Below are 12958 nucleotides of genomic sequence, written 5' to 3'. Positions count from 1 at the left end.
AGCTGGGGAAGCACACCCCTGTAATCCAGGGAGGGGTGTCTGGGCAGAGGAAGGTGCAGAGCTCGGGAAGCACACACCCCTGTAATCCAGGGAGGGGTGTCTGGGCAGAGGAAGGTGCAGAGCTCGGGAAGCACACCCCTGTAATCCAGGGAGGGGTGTCTGGGCAGAGGAAGGTGCAGAGCTGGGGAAGCACACACCCCTGTAATCCAGGGAGGGGTGTCTGGGCAGAGGAAGGTGCAGAGCTCGGGAAGCACACACCCCTGTAATCCAGGGAGGGGTGTCTGGGCAGAGGAAGGTGCAGAGCTGGGGAAGCACACACCCCTGTAATCCAGGGAGGGGTGTCTGGGCAGGGGAAGGTGCAGAGCTCGGGAAGCACACCCCTGTAATCCAGGGAGGGGTGTCTGGGCAGAGGAAGGTGCACGAGGAGACAGGACCCCGCTCTCTTTAGCTGAGGATGTCGTAAACCCTGGCAGCTGCTGCTTCTCTGACCTCTCAGCTTTCCCCTGGTACCTGCTCGGGGTTTTCCATTAAAAGACCATCTAGATTCCAACAACAACTCGGAAAGGCCGAGAAGATGGGGCCACTCACCATCGGGATGCGGCTGCGCTTGAGCACAGACCGCAGGCGACGGCTGATGCGCCGGAAACACTCATGAGGTGTGAAGGCGGGGTCCTCTGTGAAGGTGCAAGGGGCGGGGCCAGGTGAGCCCGGGCCCCGCCCCCAGCCGGGCCCCACCCCCGCCAGGCCCCGCCCCCACCCGGGCCCCACCTCCCCGCCGGTCCTCCCCACAGCCAGGCCCCGCCCCCACCGGGCCCCACCTCTCCGCCGGCCCTCCCCACGACCAGGCCCCGCCCCCAGCCGGGCCCCACCTCTCCGCCGGCCCTCCCCACGACCAGGCCCCGCCCCCAGCCGGGCCCCACCTCTCCGCCGGTCCTCCCCACGGCCAGGCCCCGCCCCCAGCTGGGCCCCACCTCTCCGCCGGTCCTCCCCACAGCCGGGCCCCGCCCCCGCCAGGCCCCGCCCCCAGCCGGGCCCCACCTCTCCGCCGGTCCTCCCCACGGCCAGGCCCCGCCCCCAGCCGGGCCCCACCTCCCCGCCGGTCCTCCCCACGGCCAGGCCCCACCCACCCAGGCCCCGCCCCCAGCCGGGCCCCACCTCTCCGCCGGTCCTCCCCACGGCCAGGCCCGCGCCTCCTCTTGCCCTGACCCTCATCCTCCAGGTAGCGGAGCACTCGCTCTTGCTCCTCTCCTGAGCGGTTCATAAAATCATTCCAGACCTGGAAGACAGGGCGCAGGCTAGCCCCGAGGCCCCCGGGTCCGCCTCCGCACTGGACACACGGGCGCACAGGAGCCCACCCGCGAATGTCCCTCCCGCTCGGGTGGGGCCCGAGGGGGTACACAGGAGCTCAGCAGGCACGGCCACCGCCGCCGGGCCGCCGGGTCCCCCAGTCCGACAGGGAGGGCGGGCACGCCCCGGGCTGCGCGGGCCCGCGTCTCACCTCCACGTAGGTGGCATTGCTGCAGGCCTCTGCGAAGATGCCCGGCGCCGCGGGCGGAGTCCCGTCCCCGTCTTCCGGGCCTGGCGGACCCCCAGCCGTCTCCAGCAGTGTGAGGAGGTACCGGGCTGAAGGGACCGAGGGTCCGTGGGCTGAGGCGGGGTCTGGGGTCCCCACTCACCCCCACTGTCTTCCTTTTTACCCAGCCGGTCTCCAGCACCCCATCTTGCTCTCCTTGCCTTACCGAACTCCTAGGCAACCCTCTGAAGCCCTTACTCCGATGCCTGGCCAGTGGGCGACCCCAGCAAGGGAAGCCTAAGGCCGACACACGCCCGGCTCCCCGCTTACTGTTCTCCAAGCGCTGCAGACTCTTCCGTCCCTTGGCTTTGGGCACCAGGTCCGAGTTCCGCACGGCCTGGTTGATAAAATGTTGCTTGCGCCTGGAGGCCGAGACCCTCTTCACCTGTGAGCCGCCGAGCGTGGGCAGGCAGCCGGGGAGGGGCCTGCGGGCCAGGGGAGGGGGCGTCAGGGCCCAGGCGGGCCTGCTCGGTGTCCCCTCCCCACCCCAGGCCCCCGTGCGTCGGGACCTGGCCCCATGGAATCCAGGACACGGGTTACTATGCAAGAGGGGTAAACTGAGGCTCCGAGAAGGGAAGGCCCGAGCCCCAGGCACACAGAGCGGCGGTGGCCCCTTCCACCCCCCCCAGAAGTGGACCCTTTCCCCCTCGCCCTGTAAACCAGGGAAGAGGCGCAGGGTCTCCAGGTGACAGGCAGGGGTGAGGGAGGCCATGCCGCCCCCTCTGCCCCCCGCCCACCCCCAGAGCTCACTCTTGAAGATGGAGCTAATCCTGGGAAGGGATGAGCCTGGCACCCAGCAGTCAGCCCAGCCCTCAGCAGGGCCAGAGCCACAGGGAGACAGGGGGGCGGGAGGACCACCGGGAGGACCATCAGACAGGGTGGCAGGCTCAGCCTGGGGCGCATGCATCCCGGGGGGCCTTGCAGGGCTGGAGCCCGCAGCTTCAGCTCTGGTGGGGTCCCCACCGCCGGGCCTCCAGCGGCTGCAGCGCAGGGGTCCCTGGGGACTGGGGGGGACGCCCGCCTGGGTCCCCCCAGCAGGGTGAGCCCACCCTCCGGCGGAGGGACCGCCAGCTACCAACTCCCTACCGGCCCCGGGGGGGCCTGATGTGGACTCTGAGGTCTGAGGCCGGGCCACTTCGGCCCTGGCTTCACCCCCGGGCCTTGACAGCCGCACCCCGGCAGCTGGCGCAGGCTGATAACAAACCGCGGCTGTCCTGCAGGAAGGAGGGACGGACTGACGCGGCGGCGCACGCACGGACAGAAGGACGGACGGACGGACGTGAACCTGGGTCCCGCTCGGGCAAGGCCCCCATGCTCTCGGCCTGCAGCTGGGGTCAGTGCTCAGTTCTAAGGGCCGTGGGGACATCCCCGCCTCTTGCGGGCCCCAAGGGCTCCCGGGGACAGAAGGGTCCCCCGGACTCAAACTTGCGAAGCCTGCAAGCCTTGGCCTCCCCTGGTTCCGCCTGACTCTGGTTTGCGTCCAGATGCCACCTCCCAGGCGGCGGCCAGGCCGGTCCAATGAGCAGACGCCCCTGGAGCCCTCACGGCACCCCTGTCCAGCAGGCAGCCCACAAGCCACAGGACGGACTGAACCAACTGAACCCCTGCAGTTTGTGGAGCGAAGATTCCTTCCCCATAACCCGGCCACGTCACAGAAACTGGGGCTGAGGGCCCAGAGTGTCTGACGCCTCAGAGTGTGACCAGGACCTGGGAGGGTGGCCAGGGCACAGGGCAGGGGCGCAAGTCAGCAAGTCAGCGGGGTTTGGGGAACACAGCCTTTTTTGCATGCTGCTGGTTGGGCAATGGGACTGGCTGGCCTAGACACACCCCGGCACAGCACACCTCCTTTGGCTAACGCTCCCGGAAGGAACGGCAGAGAACCCGGTTCCCCAACAGGAAGCAGGGCGGAGGTGACTCAGCGCCCGCCCCCAACACCCAGCAGGCAGGTGGACACCTGGGTGAGGCCCTGATGGGAAGTAATTCACCAAAACATAGACTTATTTACACCAGAGCCACAGTAAGGTAGCTAGGCGCGGTCCCAGAAGGCTGAGGCAGGGAAGGATCAGGAGCCGAAGGTCATCCTCGGCTGCACAGAGGGCCTGAGGCCAGCCTGGGCTACGCAGGGCCCTGAGTCAAACAAACAAAACAGAACAAGGCCTGGAGAGACGCTGCTCAGCGGCGAGCTCAGCGGTTAGCGCACCGGCTGCCCCTGCGGAGGACCCACATGGGGCTCACAACCGCCCGGGACTCCAGTTCTGGGTACCCGACGCCCCCTTACGGCCTCCGCGGGTACTGCACACATGGCGTGCGTATATACATACACTGTGTGCACACAAAATGCCCACACATGTAAAAACATGTTTTAAAAAAATAAAATAAATCCAACAGGCCAAGGTGGAACCAAACAGGACCCCGGATTGCTGGACCCCACGGGAGCAGAGCGTTTTAGACTATGGATTAGCCTATAGAAAAATGTCTGCCGTAAATCAGTGAAGGGAAGATGGATAGGAATCTCACCTACACAACTTAATAAAACAGCTCTCTGAACAGATGAAAATAGGTCTCTTCTGTGTCCCGGAATCTAATCAACATTTATATATATAATCCAGCTATTATTTGGCTCAAAAGGGCTTTTTGGGAAAAGTTATCATTTATACTATTTTCTACTGAGAAAATATCTTACTGTTTAAAATAACCCTGGATTTTTAAATTATAGCCTGTTTTTATATTCAAGCTGTCTGTGTATTTCTCCTGCAGTTATACATAAACTGTTTTTACATTAAAAAAAGGACAAACACTATAGAATTGTATTACATGAAATATATAGAATATACAAATTCATAGAGACAGAAAGATTAGATGTTATCTCAAGCTGGAGAAGAAAGGAATATAGAGCTATGATTTCCTGAGTACAGAATCTGTTGTGTGTGATGGAAAAGCCCCACAAATGGACAGCAGTATCAGGACATAATATCATGAGTGCAAATCAATACAGTTAATGTAATTAATATCATAAATATAGTTATTGAATGAATAAAAAAATAAAGTAAATCCAACAGGCAAGGGTGGAATCAAACAGGACCCCAGATTGCTGGACCCCACGGGAGCAAGCTTTGTGGGTCCCAACCCGACCTGTGTCGTCCCCCTCTCCTTCCCCACGACTCAGAAGAGGGGCCTCTGTCCACACATTCACAGACAGGGGAAACCAAGGCACAGAAAGGCTCAGCGGCCTAGCGGGAGGCCAAGCCAGCTCTCGTCACACAGGGCCCGGGGTCAGAGGACCCGGATTCCTGAGTACCCACATAAGCCAGGGTGCCACACCCGCTGCTCCAGGCTAGACCACTTCCCACAGACACAGTGATCACTGCCAGAGCAGCGGAGGGGACGGGGACCCTCAGAGGGTGGCGGGCAGCGGTGGCACTCCAGGGCCATTCCACCTCAGCCACCGGCACGAAGGGAGGGACCGGGAAAATGCCCAGGCGCCTGTGGGCCATAGAGCGGGTCCCCATAGAGCGGGTCCCCATAGAGCGGGGTCGCATAGAGTGGGGTCCCATAGAGTGGGGTCCCAGAGTGGGGGTCCCATAGAGTGGGGTCCCATAGAGTGGGAGTCCCCATAGAGCGGGGGTCCCATAGAGTGGGGTCCCATAGAGTGGGGGTCCCATAGAGTGGGAGTCCCCATAGAGTGGGGGTCCCATAGAGTGGGAGTCCCCATAGAGCGGGGGTCCCATAGAGTGGGTCCCCATAGAGCAGGGGTCCCATAGAGTGGGTCCCCATAGAGTGGGAGTCCCCATAGAGCGGGGTCCTCATAGAGCGGGTCCCCATAGAGTGGGAGTCCCCATAGAGTGGGTCCCCATAGAGTGGGGATCCCATAGAGTGGGGGTCCCCATAGAGTGGGGGTCCCCATAGAGTGGGTCCCATAGAGCGGGTCCCATAGAGTGGGGGTCCCCATAGAGTGGGTCCCATAGAGCGGGTCCCATAGAGTGGAAGTCCCATAGAGCGGGTCCCCATAGAGTGGGGGTCCCCATAGAGCGGGTCCCCATAGAGCGGGTCCCATAGAGTGGGGGTCCCATAGAGCGGGTCCCCATAGAGTGGGGTCCCATAGAGCGGGGTCGCATAGAGTGGGGTCCCATAGAGTGGGTCCCATAGAGTGGGGTCCCATAGAGTGGGTCCCATAGAGTGGGGTCCCATAGAGCGGGGTCGCATAGAGTGGGGTCCCATAGAGCGGGTCCCCATAGAGCGGGTCCCCATAGAGTGGGTCCCATAGAGCGGGTCCCCATAGAGTGGGGTCCCATAGAGCGGGGTCGCATAGAGTGGGGTCCCATAGAGTGGGTCCCATAGAGTGGGGGTCCCCATAGAGGGGGTCCCCATAGAGTGGGTCCCCATAGAGCGGGTCCCCATAGAGCGGGTCCCATAGAGCGGGTCCCCATAGAGCAGAGGTGGGGATGGGTGTGGTCTGTGGTGAGCAGCCAGAGAAAGGGGTGTGGGTGGAGAGAGAACACATCCATAGGGGTGGGGGGGTGGAGGAAGACAAGAGGAGGGACCAGAGGAGGAGACCCCGGGGGTGGGGGGGGGGAGACAGACGGGACACGACGACTCCAGGCTGGGGAGGAGGAGGAGGAGGAGGAGGAGGAGGAGGAGGAGGAGGAGACCCCAGCCCGGGGAGGAGGAGGAGGAAGAGGAGACCCCAGGCTGGGGAGGAGGAGGAGGAGGAGGAGGAGGAGGAGGAGGAGGAGGAGGAGGAAGAGGAGACCCTAGGCTGGGGAGGAGGAGGAGGAGGAGACCCCAGCGGGGGTGGGGGTGGGGGGGGAGACGGACTGGACACGACGACTCCAGGCTGGGGAGGAGGAGGAGAAGGAGAACCCAGGCTGGGGAGGAGGAAGAGGAGACCCCAGGCTGGGGAGGAGGAGGAGACCCCAGGCTGGGGAGGAGGAAGAGGAGACCCCAGGCTGGGGAGGAGGAAGAGGAGACCCCAGGCTGGGGAGGAGGAGGAAGAGGAGACCCCAGGCTGGGGAGGAGGAGGAGACCCCAGGCTGGGGAGGAGGAAGAGGAGACCCCAGGCTGGGGAGGAGGAGGAGGAGACCCCAGGCTGGGGAGGAGGAAGAGGAGACCCCAGGCTGGGGAGGAGGAAGAGGAGACCCCAGGCTGGGGAGGAGGAGGAGGAGGAAGAGGAGGAGGAGGAGGAGGAGGAGACCCCAGGCTGGGGAGGAGGAGGAGGAGACCCCAGGCTGGGGAGGAGGAGGAGGAGGAAGAGGAGGAGGAGGAGGAAGAGGAGACCCCAGGCTGGGGAGGAGGAGGAAGAGGAGACCCCAGGCTGGGGAGGAGGAGGAGGAGGAGGAGGAGGAGGAGGAGGAGGAGGAAGAGGAGACCCCAGCCCGGGGAGGAGGAGGAGACCCCAGCCCGGGGAGGAGGGAGCCCAGGAAGAGGCCCAGCCCCCCGGCCCTGCTCACAGCCTGGTCTCCGCGCCGGGGGTCGCCTCCGGGCCGCCGTTAGGGTCGTCCAGAGCCACCATGGCCTGCAGCCGCAGTCGCAGCCCGGCCCGAGGCCGCGGAGGAAGTGACGCGCGGGGCGGAGTCTGCGGCGGTCGGGGCGGGGACGGCCCCGGAGCAGCCTGGGCGGTCCGCACGCCCTGCCTCGGTTTCCCCCTCCGCAGACGCCGAGCGGGGTCACCCAGCGGGCTGAGGACGGAGTCCGGGCCGCCCGGGGGGAGAGGGTGGGGCACCGCGGCCGGGAGGCGACTGCGGAGCTGCGACCGGCTCCTGGGGCGGGGGCGCGGGGAGGGGCGCGCGCCCGGGGGACGGCCCGGGGTGACGGGCCCGGCGGGGACCGAGGTCGAGAAGGAAGCCGCCCCCAGCCGGTCTGAGCCAGCCTGGTGGAGAGGGCGGAGGCAGGAGAATCATGAGAGTTCCGGGCCAGCCTGGGCTACAGGATTGGCTTGGGGGGGAGGGCAGGTGCGGCGCACACCTGAGCTCCCAGCACTGGTTAGCAGAGGCAGGAGGATCAGATGTTGAAAGTCCTCAACCAACAGCAAGTCGAGGGCCAGCCTGGGCTGCGGGGAGCGGCGCACGCCTTCGTCCATTAAAAATAAACGACTTTCGTTAGTTAAAAGTCGGCGTCGGCTCCGAGGCTTCGGGTGAAGCGAGGCCTGCGCGCAGGAATCCGGCTCGGGGGACGGGGCGGAGAAGGGGTGCATTCTAGAACCCCCAGCCTGCATCTCGCCCGGCGGGGGATTGTCCGGAATCTCCAGGGCTGCTTCCTGTTTGCTCCCCCGCCTCCTTTGAGCCCCCGCTCAGTGCGGGGCTGACCTCACACATAGGAGGAGGTGCATACACCGCCACCGAGCCGCACCTTCCGTCCCCTCCTTCAGTTCGTTTTACTTTTTCCCTGCTGCATAGTATTCCGGTGGCTTGCCGAGGCTAACGTCTCGGGGCCCCTAGGCAGCCTCTGAGACACACTGAGCAGGGGGTGCCACGGTGTGACTGAGGTCAGTGCCCCACGGCTCCTGCTGACCGTTTCCACGGTGCCCATGCCCACTCCCCCAACAGGAACGGGCCACTGGGGGCCAGTTAGAGGGGGCGCCTCGGGACCATCAGCGTCAGCCAAACGGAACCGAGGGTCCCTCCCCTGTCCCGAAGCCTCATAGGGCTCCCGCCGTCCTGGGGACAAACCCCGGGGACCCTCCCCTGGGGCTTCTGCGGACGGCGGGCCTGGGCCCCTCGCCTGGCCGCAGCTGGCCCCTGCGAGAGAGGGCGGCGACCCCTCCCCTGCGCGGTGCCCAGCGCCCTCCCTCCTCCTCCTCCGGGCTCTGGGGAGGGCGAGCGCGCGCAGGGCTCCGGCGCGGTTCCTGCGCAGGGCGACGGGAAGGCGGGTCCGAGGGGGGGCGCGGGGTATAAGAGTGGCCGCTGCCAGGCGGCTGGCGGAGGAGCCACGTCCCAGCCCCCTGCGCCGCCGGCCGCGGAGCCCCGGGCGCCGGCACCCCGGGAGGGCGGCCCCGAGGAGGAGGAGGAGGAGCGGGGTCCGTCTTCCTCAGTCCCCGCAGTCCCGGGACTCAATCCGCGAAGGCTGCCTGGAGGAGGAGGAGGAGGAGGAGGGCGGCCGGGCATGGCTACCGAGGCGCCCTTGGGTCCCAACACGACCTGGTGGGCTCCGGCCAACGCGTCGGGATGCCCAGGTTGCGGTGCCAACGCCTCGGACGGCCCGGGCGCGGCGCCCAGGCCCCTGGACGCCTGGCTGGTCCCCCTGTTCTTCGCGGCGCTCATGTTGCTGGGGCTGGTCGGGAACTCGCTGGTCATCTACGTCATCTGCCGCCACAAGCACATGCGGACGGTGACCAACTTCTACATCGGTGAGTGCGCGCCTTCCTGGGGTTCCCCCCCCCCGGTGGGCGCAGGGCCCCCCGGACTCCCCGCGCCGTGCGTCCCGCCTCACCCTGTCCTTGGAAGGCTGCTGTCACATCTGGAGAAGTGCTAAGGGGGGGGGGGTGGCGACGAGGCAAGGAGACGTGGCCGCTTCCACAGGTGCCCGTCCTCTGGAAAGAAGGGGAGGTGTGTGGGGGGGGGACGCCCTAACGCAGCCTGGGGCCACCCGCTGTCTAGCTCAGAGATGGGGAAGCTGAGGCCGAAGACACCCGCGGCTGCGGGGAAAGAGCGCAGGGAAGGTGGAGAAGGGCGCCTCGCTTTTCTGGTGGAAAGTGTGCGCGCGTGTGTGTGTGCGCGTGTGTGTGTGTGTGTGTGTGTGTGTGTGTGTGTGTGTGTGTGTGTGTGTGCGCGCGCGCGCGCGTGTGTGTGTGCGTGCGCGCGTGTGTGCGTGTGTGTGTGTGCGCGCGCGTGTGTGCGTGTGTGTGTGTGCGCGCGCGTGTGTGTGTGTGTGTGTGCGTGTGTGCGCGCGCGCGCCGGGGTCGGGGGTCCCTCCAGCCGGGATGGAGAGGCCAGGGGCCCGGGTCGGGAGCTCTGGGTGCCCAACCGCCCGCGTGTCCCCAACCTGTAGCCAACCTGGCGGCCACAGACGTCACTTTCCTGCTCTGCTGCGTCCCCTTCACGGCGCTCCTCTATCCGCTGCCCGCCTGGGTGCTGGGAGACTTCATGTGCAAGTTCGTCAACTACATCCAGCAGGTGCGCCGGCTGGGGTGGGGGGCGAGCCGGGGAGCAGGAAGTAAGGAGCTGGGGAGCAGGAATGGGGTCCGCCGGGGCAGAGTCTGGTGCGGGTGGGGCCGAGAGCTGGGCGTGTGCTCTGGGGGGAGAGAGGCTGGGTCAGGGCGTGGGCAGCACCGGAGCCCGGGGGTGGGTGTAGGCCAGGGTCTGGGGTGCACAGGGTGGGGTCGTGATCAGAAATGAGGCGAGGTCTTTTATTTATTTATTTTAGGTTTCTGAATCAGCGTCTCTGTAGCCCGGGCTGGCCTAGAACTCAGAGACCCGCCTGGCTCTGCCTCCCGAGTGCGGGGGATTACAGGCGTGCGCCCTTTAAATGAATTTTTATTTCACGTGTGTGTGTGGGTGTGCAGTACCTGCAGGGGCCGGGAGGGGGCGTCGTGTCCCCAGAACTGTCACGGGCGGTCGTGAGCCCCATGTGGGTGCCGGGAACCGAACCCGGCCCTCTGCAGGGGCAGCCGGTGTGCTAACCGCCGAGCGGTCTGTCTTGCAGGGCAGGATCAGAGCCTGGTGTGGGCCAGGAGGGGTGGTCAGGCCTGGACACCCCCAGAATGCAGGCGCACCGTGTGGCCGCCGTGCGAAAGGCCTGAGACTGGACAGTTGGCGAGTCTAGGTGTTCGGGAGCCTAACAGACCCCAGTGTCCCCTCCCTCCCGGCCCTCCGGTTTTCAGGTCCCTTCAACCCAGGCTGCTTCTCCCGGAACGTGTTCGTGTACCCCTGAGTGGTCAGATACGTCGTGGCACTGGCGGGGCCCACACTCAGTCCTTGGCTTTCCCAGGTGTCAGTGCAAGCCACGTGCGCCACCCTGACGGCCATGAGCGTGGACCGCTGGTACGTGACTGTCTTCCCGCTGCGCGCCCTGCACCGCCGCACTCCGCGCCTGGCCCTGGCCGTCAGCCTCAGCATCTGGGTGGGTGAGTGCGCTTCGGAGTGGGGACGAGGGCGGGGGCGGGCAGGGGCGCAGACAAGGTCCGGGCCTGGCTTGGCGGGAGGCGGCGGGGTGGCGGGGAGACCCTGGCTCCTGAGTGGGGCGTGTCCCCACTCTCCGGCCACGGTGCGTGTCCTGGGCGGGCGGGTGGCACAGGTTCTGCAGCCGTGTCCGCCCCGGTGCTGGCCCTGCACCGCCTGTCGCAGGGGCCTCGCACCTACTGCAGCGAGGCCTTTCCCAGCCGCGCCCTGGAGCGCGCCTTCGCGCTCTACAACCTGCTGGCTCTGTACCTGCTGCCCTTGCTGGCTACCTGCGCCTGCTACGGGGCCATGCTGCGCCACCTGGGCCGTGCTGCTGTGCGCCCCGCGCCCGCTGACGGCGCCCTGCAGGTGCGGGAGACTCGGGGGGAGGGGGGCATCTGGGGGAGCGGTCGGAGCCTGGTGTGTGTGTGTGTGTGTGTGTGTGTGTGTGTGTGTGTGTGTGTGTGTGTTCGCGCGCGGGCGGGCACCCATGGTGCAGATGGAGCGGCTGCTGGAGGGGATTGGAGTCCGGACTGTATGTGTGGGAGGACCCATGGTGGGGGTGGAGGGACACTAGGGGGCATTTCGGAGCCCCTACTGTGTGTGCATGTGCGTTGGGGGGGACCCGGGGTAGGACGGAGGGGCTGCTGGGGGGAATCGGAGCCTGGGGTATATGTGCGCACGTGGGGGAACCCAGGCGGGGTTGGAGAGGCGGCAGTGGGGGAATCAGAGCCCGGACTGTGTATGCATGTGGTGGGGGTCCCTGGAGGGATCTCGGAGGGGGTCCTGTCCCCTCCCATTGATACCCCTGGGTCACCAGGGACGGCTGCTGGCACAGCGCGCCGGAGCGGTGCGCACCAAGGTCTCGCGGCTGGTGGCCGCTGTGGTCCTGCTCTTCGCCGCCTGCTGGGGCCCGATCCAGCTGTTCCTGGTGCTCCAAGCCCTGGGCCCCGCGGGGGCTTGGCACCCTCGCAGCTACGCCGCCTACGCGCTCAAGATCTGGGCTCACTGCATGTCCTACAGCAACTCGGCGCTCAATCCGCTGCTCTACGCCTTCCTGGGCTCACACTTCAGACAGGCCTTCTGCCGAGTGTGCCCGTGCGGCCCGCGACGACGCCAGCGCCGGCCCCACGGCTCCGCACTCTCGGACCGAGCCCCAACCCACACCGTGCCGCACGGCCTGGCGGGGCGACAGGCCGGCGTCAGGACGCCCGAACCCGGGAACCCTGCTGCGCGCTCGCTGTGCGTCCTGCGTGAACATGCCGCCCCACGCTGAGCTAATCCCTCTGGGACAATCCAGCCGGGGTTCAGTAGTTAAAAGCTTAGTCTGTGTCCCGGGTAACCCGGGTAACCCGTGTAAACCGCCTTCTCTTCTTCGGTTCGGCCCGTGGGCCGTGGTTTTTGCTGTGGTTGTGATACTGCTCTATACTCTACAGCGTTTGAAGATTGATGTCCCCACTTTCCGCATCTACTTCGGGACTTTGTGCTTATTAGGCAAGTGCTGGACCGCTAAGCTAAATACCCAACCTCTTTTTCCTTTCCCCTACCCATTGTAAAACAGGGTCTCACGTAGCCCAGGCTGGCCTCCAACTCTGTGTAGCTGAGGCTGACCCTGATCCTCCGGCCATGACCTTGGGACCTAATCCACCAAGCCCAGCTTTTGTTTTCTATTTTGAGACAAGGTCCTAACATCAGAAAAAAAAAAATAAAGAAAGAATGTAAGATTATGTGTACTTCTTATGATATTTAAATTTGAAAACAAAAATCCAGCACACACCAGTTACCATACACCACGACCGTCACACCACAGAAGGACTGGAGTCCAGGGTCATCCTCAGCTCCACAGTGTTCCAGGACAGCCTGGCTTGATGAGACAGGGTACCAAAAGCAAAAAGCAGGACCCTGTGTGGTGGTGCACACCTTTAACCCCAGCACTCGGGAGGCAGAGGCAGGGAGATCTCAAAATTTGAGGCCAGCCTGGTCTACAGAGTGAGTTCCAGGACAGTCAGGGCTGCACAGAGAAACCCTGTCTCAGGAATATAGATAGATAGATAGATAGATAGATAGATAGATAGATAGATAGATAGAGAGCCCCTCAGCAGTTAAGGGTTCATCCTATTCTTCTAGAGAACCCATGTTCCCTCCCCAGCACCCCCATCAGGTTGCTGACAAAGGCCAGATGTGGGATCCCCTGGGACTGGAGTTAGAAATGGTTGTGGGCCCCCATGTGGGTGCTGGGAATCAAACCTGGCTCCTCTTCGAGAGCAGCCAGTGTTCTTAACCACAGAGGGTT

At 64.8% G+C, this 12958-nt stretch overlaps 2 protein-coding genes across 4 annotated transcripts in view; one reads left to right on the top strand and one right to left on the bottom strand.

The window, feature by feature from the left end:
* The window catches only part of R3hdm4 (R3H domain containing 4), a 10102-nt gene extending 2899 nt beyond the window's left edge, over nt 1–7203 (bottom strand). Inside the window, exons 1-5 of one of the 2 annotated variants that reach the window (XR_008220344.1) lie at nt 7021–7200; nt 1844–1998; nt 1499–1623; nt 1156–1276; nt 589–674 (exon numbers count right to left, since the gene is read on the bottom strand). Coding sequence is in view for 1 of the 2 variants with exons in the window: in XM_052747295.1 (XP_052603255.1) it covers nt 589–674; nt 1156–1276; nt 1499–1623; nt 1844–1998; nt 7021–7082 (549 nt within the window). In the remaining variant the exon portion in view is untranslated. Of the gene's footprint in view, nt 1–588; nt 675–1155; nt 1277–1498; nt 1624–1843; nt 1999–7020 lie in introns of both variants that reach the window. The other variant, XM_052747295.1, reaches the window with a different exon arrangement.
* A 1293-nt stretch (nt 7204–8496) lies between these two features.
* Nucleotides 8497–12052, top strand: Kiss1r (KISS1 receptor). Of its 2 annotated transcripts, none has more exons than XM_052747278.1 (5): nt 8497–8915; nt 9557–9681; nt 10496–10631; nt 10802–11034; nt 11486–12052. In XM_052747278.1, the coding sequence occupies exons 1-5, from the start codon at nt 8672–8674 to the stop codon at nt 11939–11941; spliced, it is 1194 nt and encodes a 397-aa protein (XP_052603238.1). In that variant the 5' UTR covers nt 8497–8671; the 3' UTR covers nt 11942–12052. The 2 variants fall into 2 exon arrangements, with proteins under 2 accessions (XP_052603238.1, XP_052603239.1); XM_052747279.1 differs by having other exon boundaries at nt 8586–8915; nt 10496–10627.
* The last annotated feature ends 906 nt before the right edge of the window (nt 12053–12958 follow it).

This window comes from Peromyscus californicus, unplaced genomic scaffold (genome assembly GCF_007827085.1).
Source record: "Peromyscus californicus insignis strain IS unplaced genomic scaffold, ASM782708v3 Scaffold_1__1_contigs__length_55948999, whole genome shotgun sequence".
Classification (NCBI taxonomy): domain Eukaryota; kingdom Metazoa; phylum Chordata; class Mammalia; order Rodentia; family Cricetidae; genus Peromyscus; species Peromyscus californicus.
This window is presented reverse-complemented; position numbering and strand designations above follow the sequence as displayed.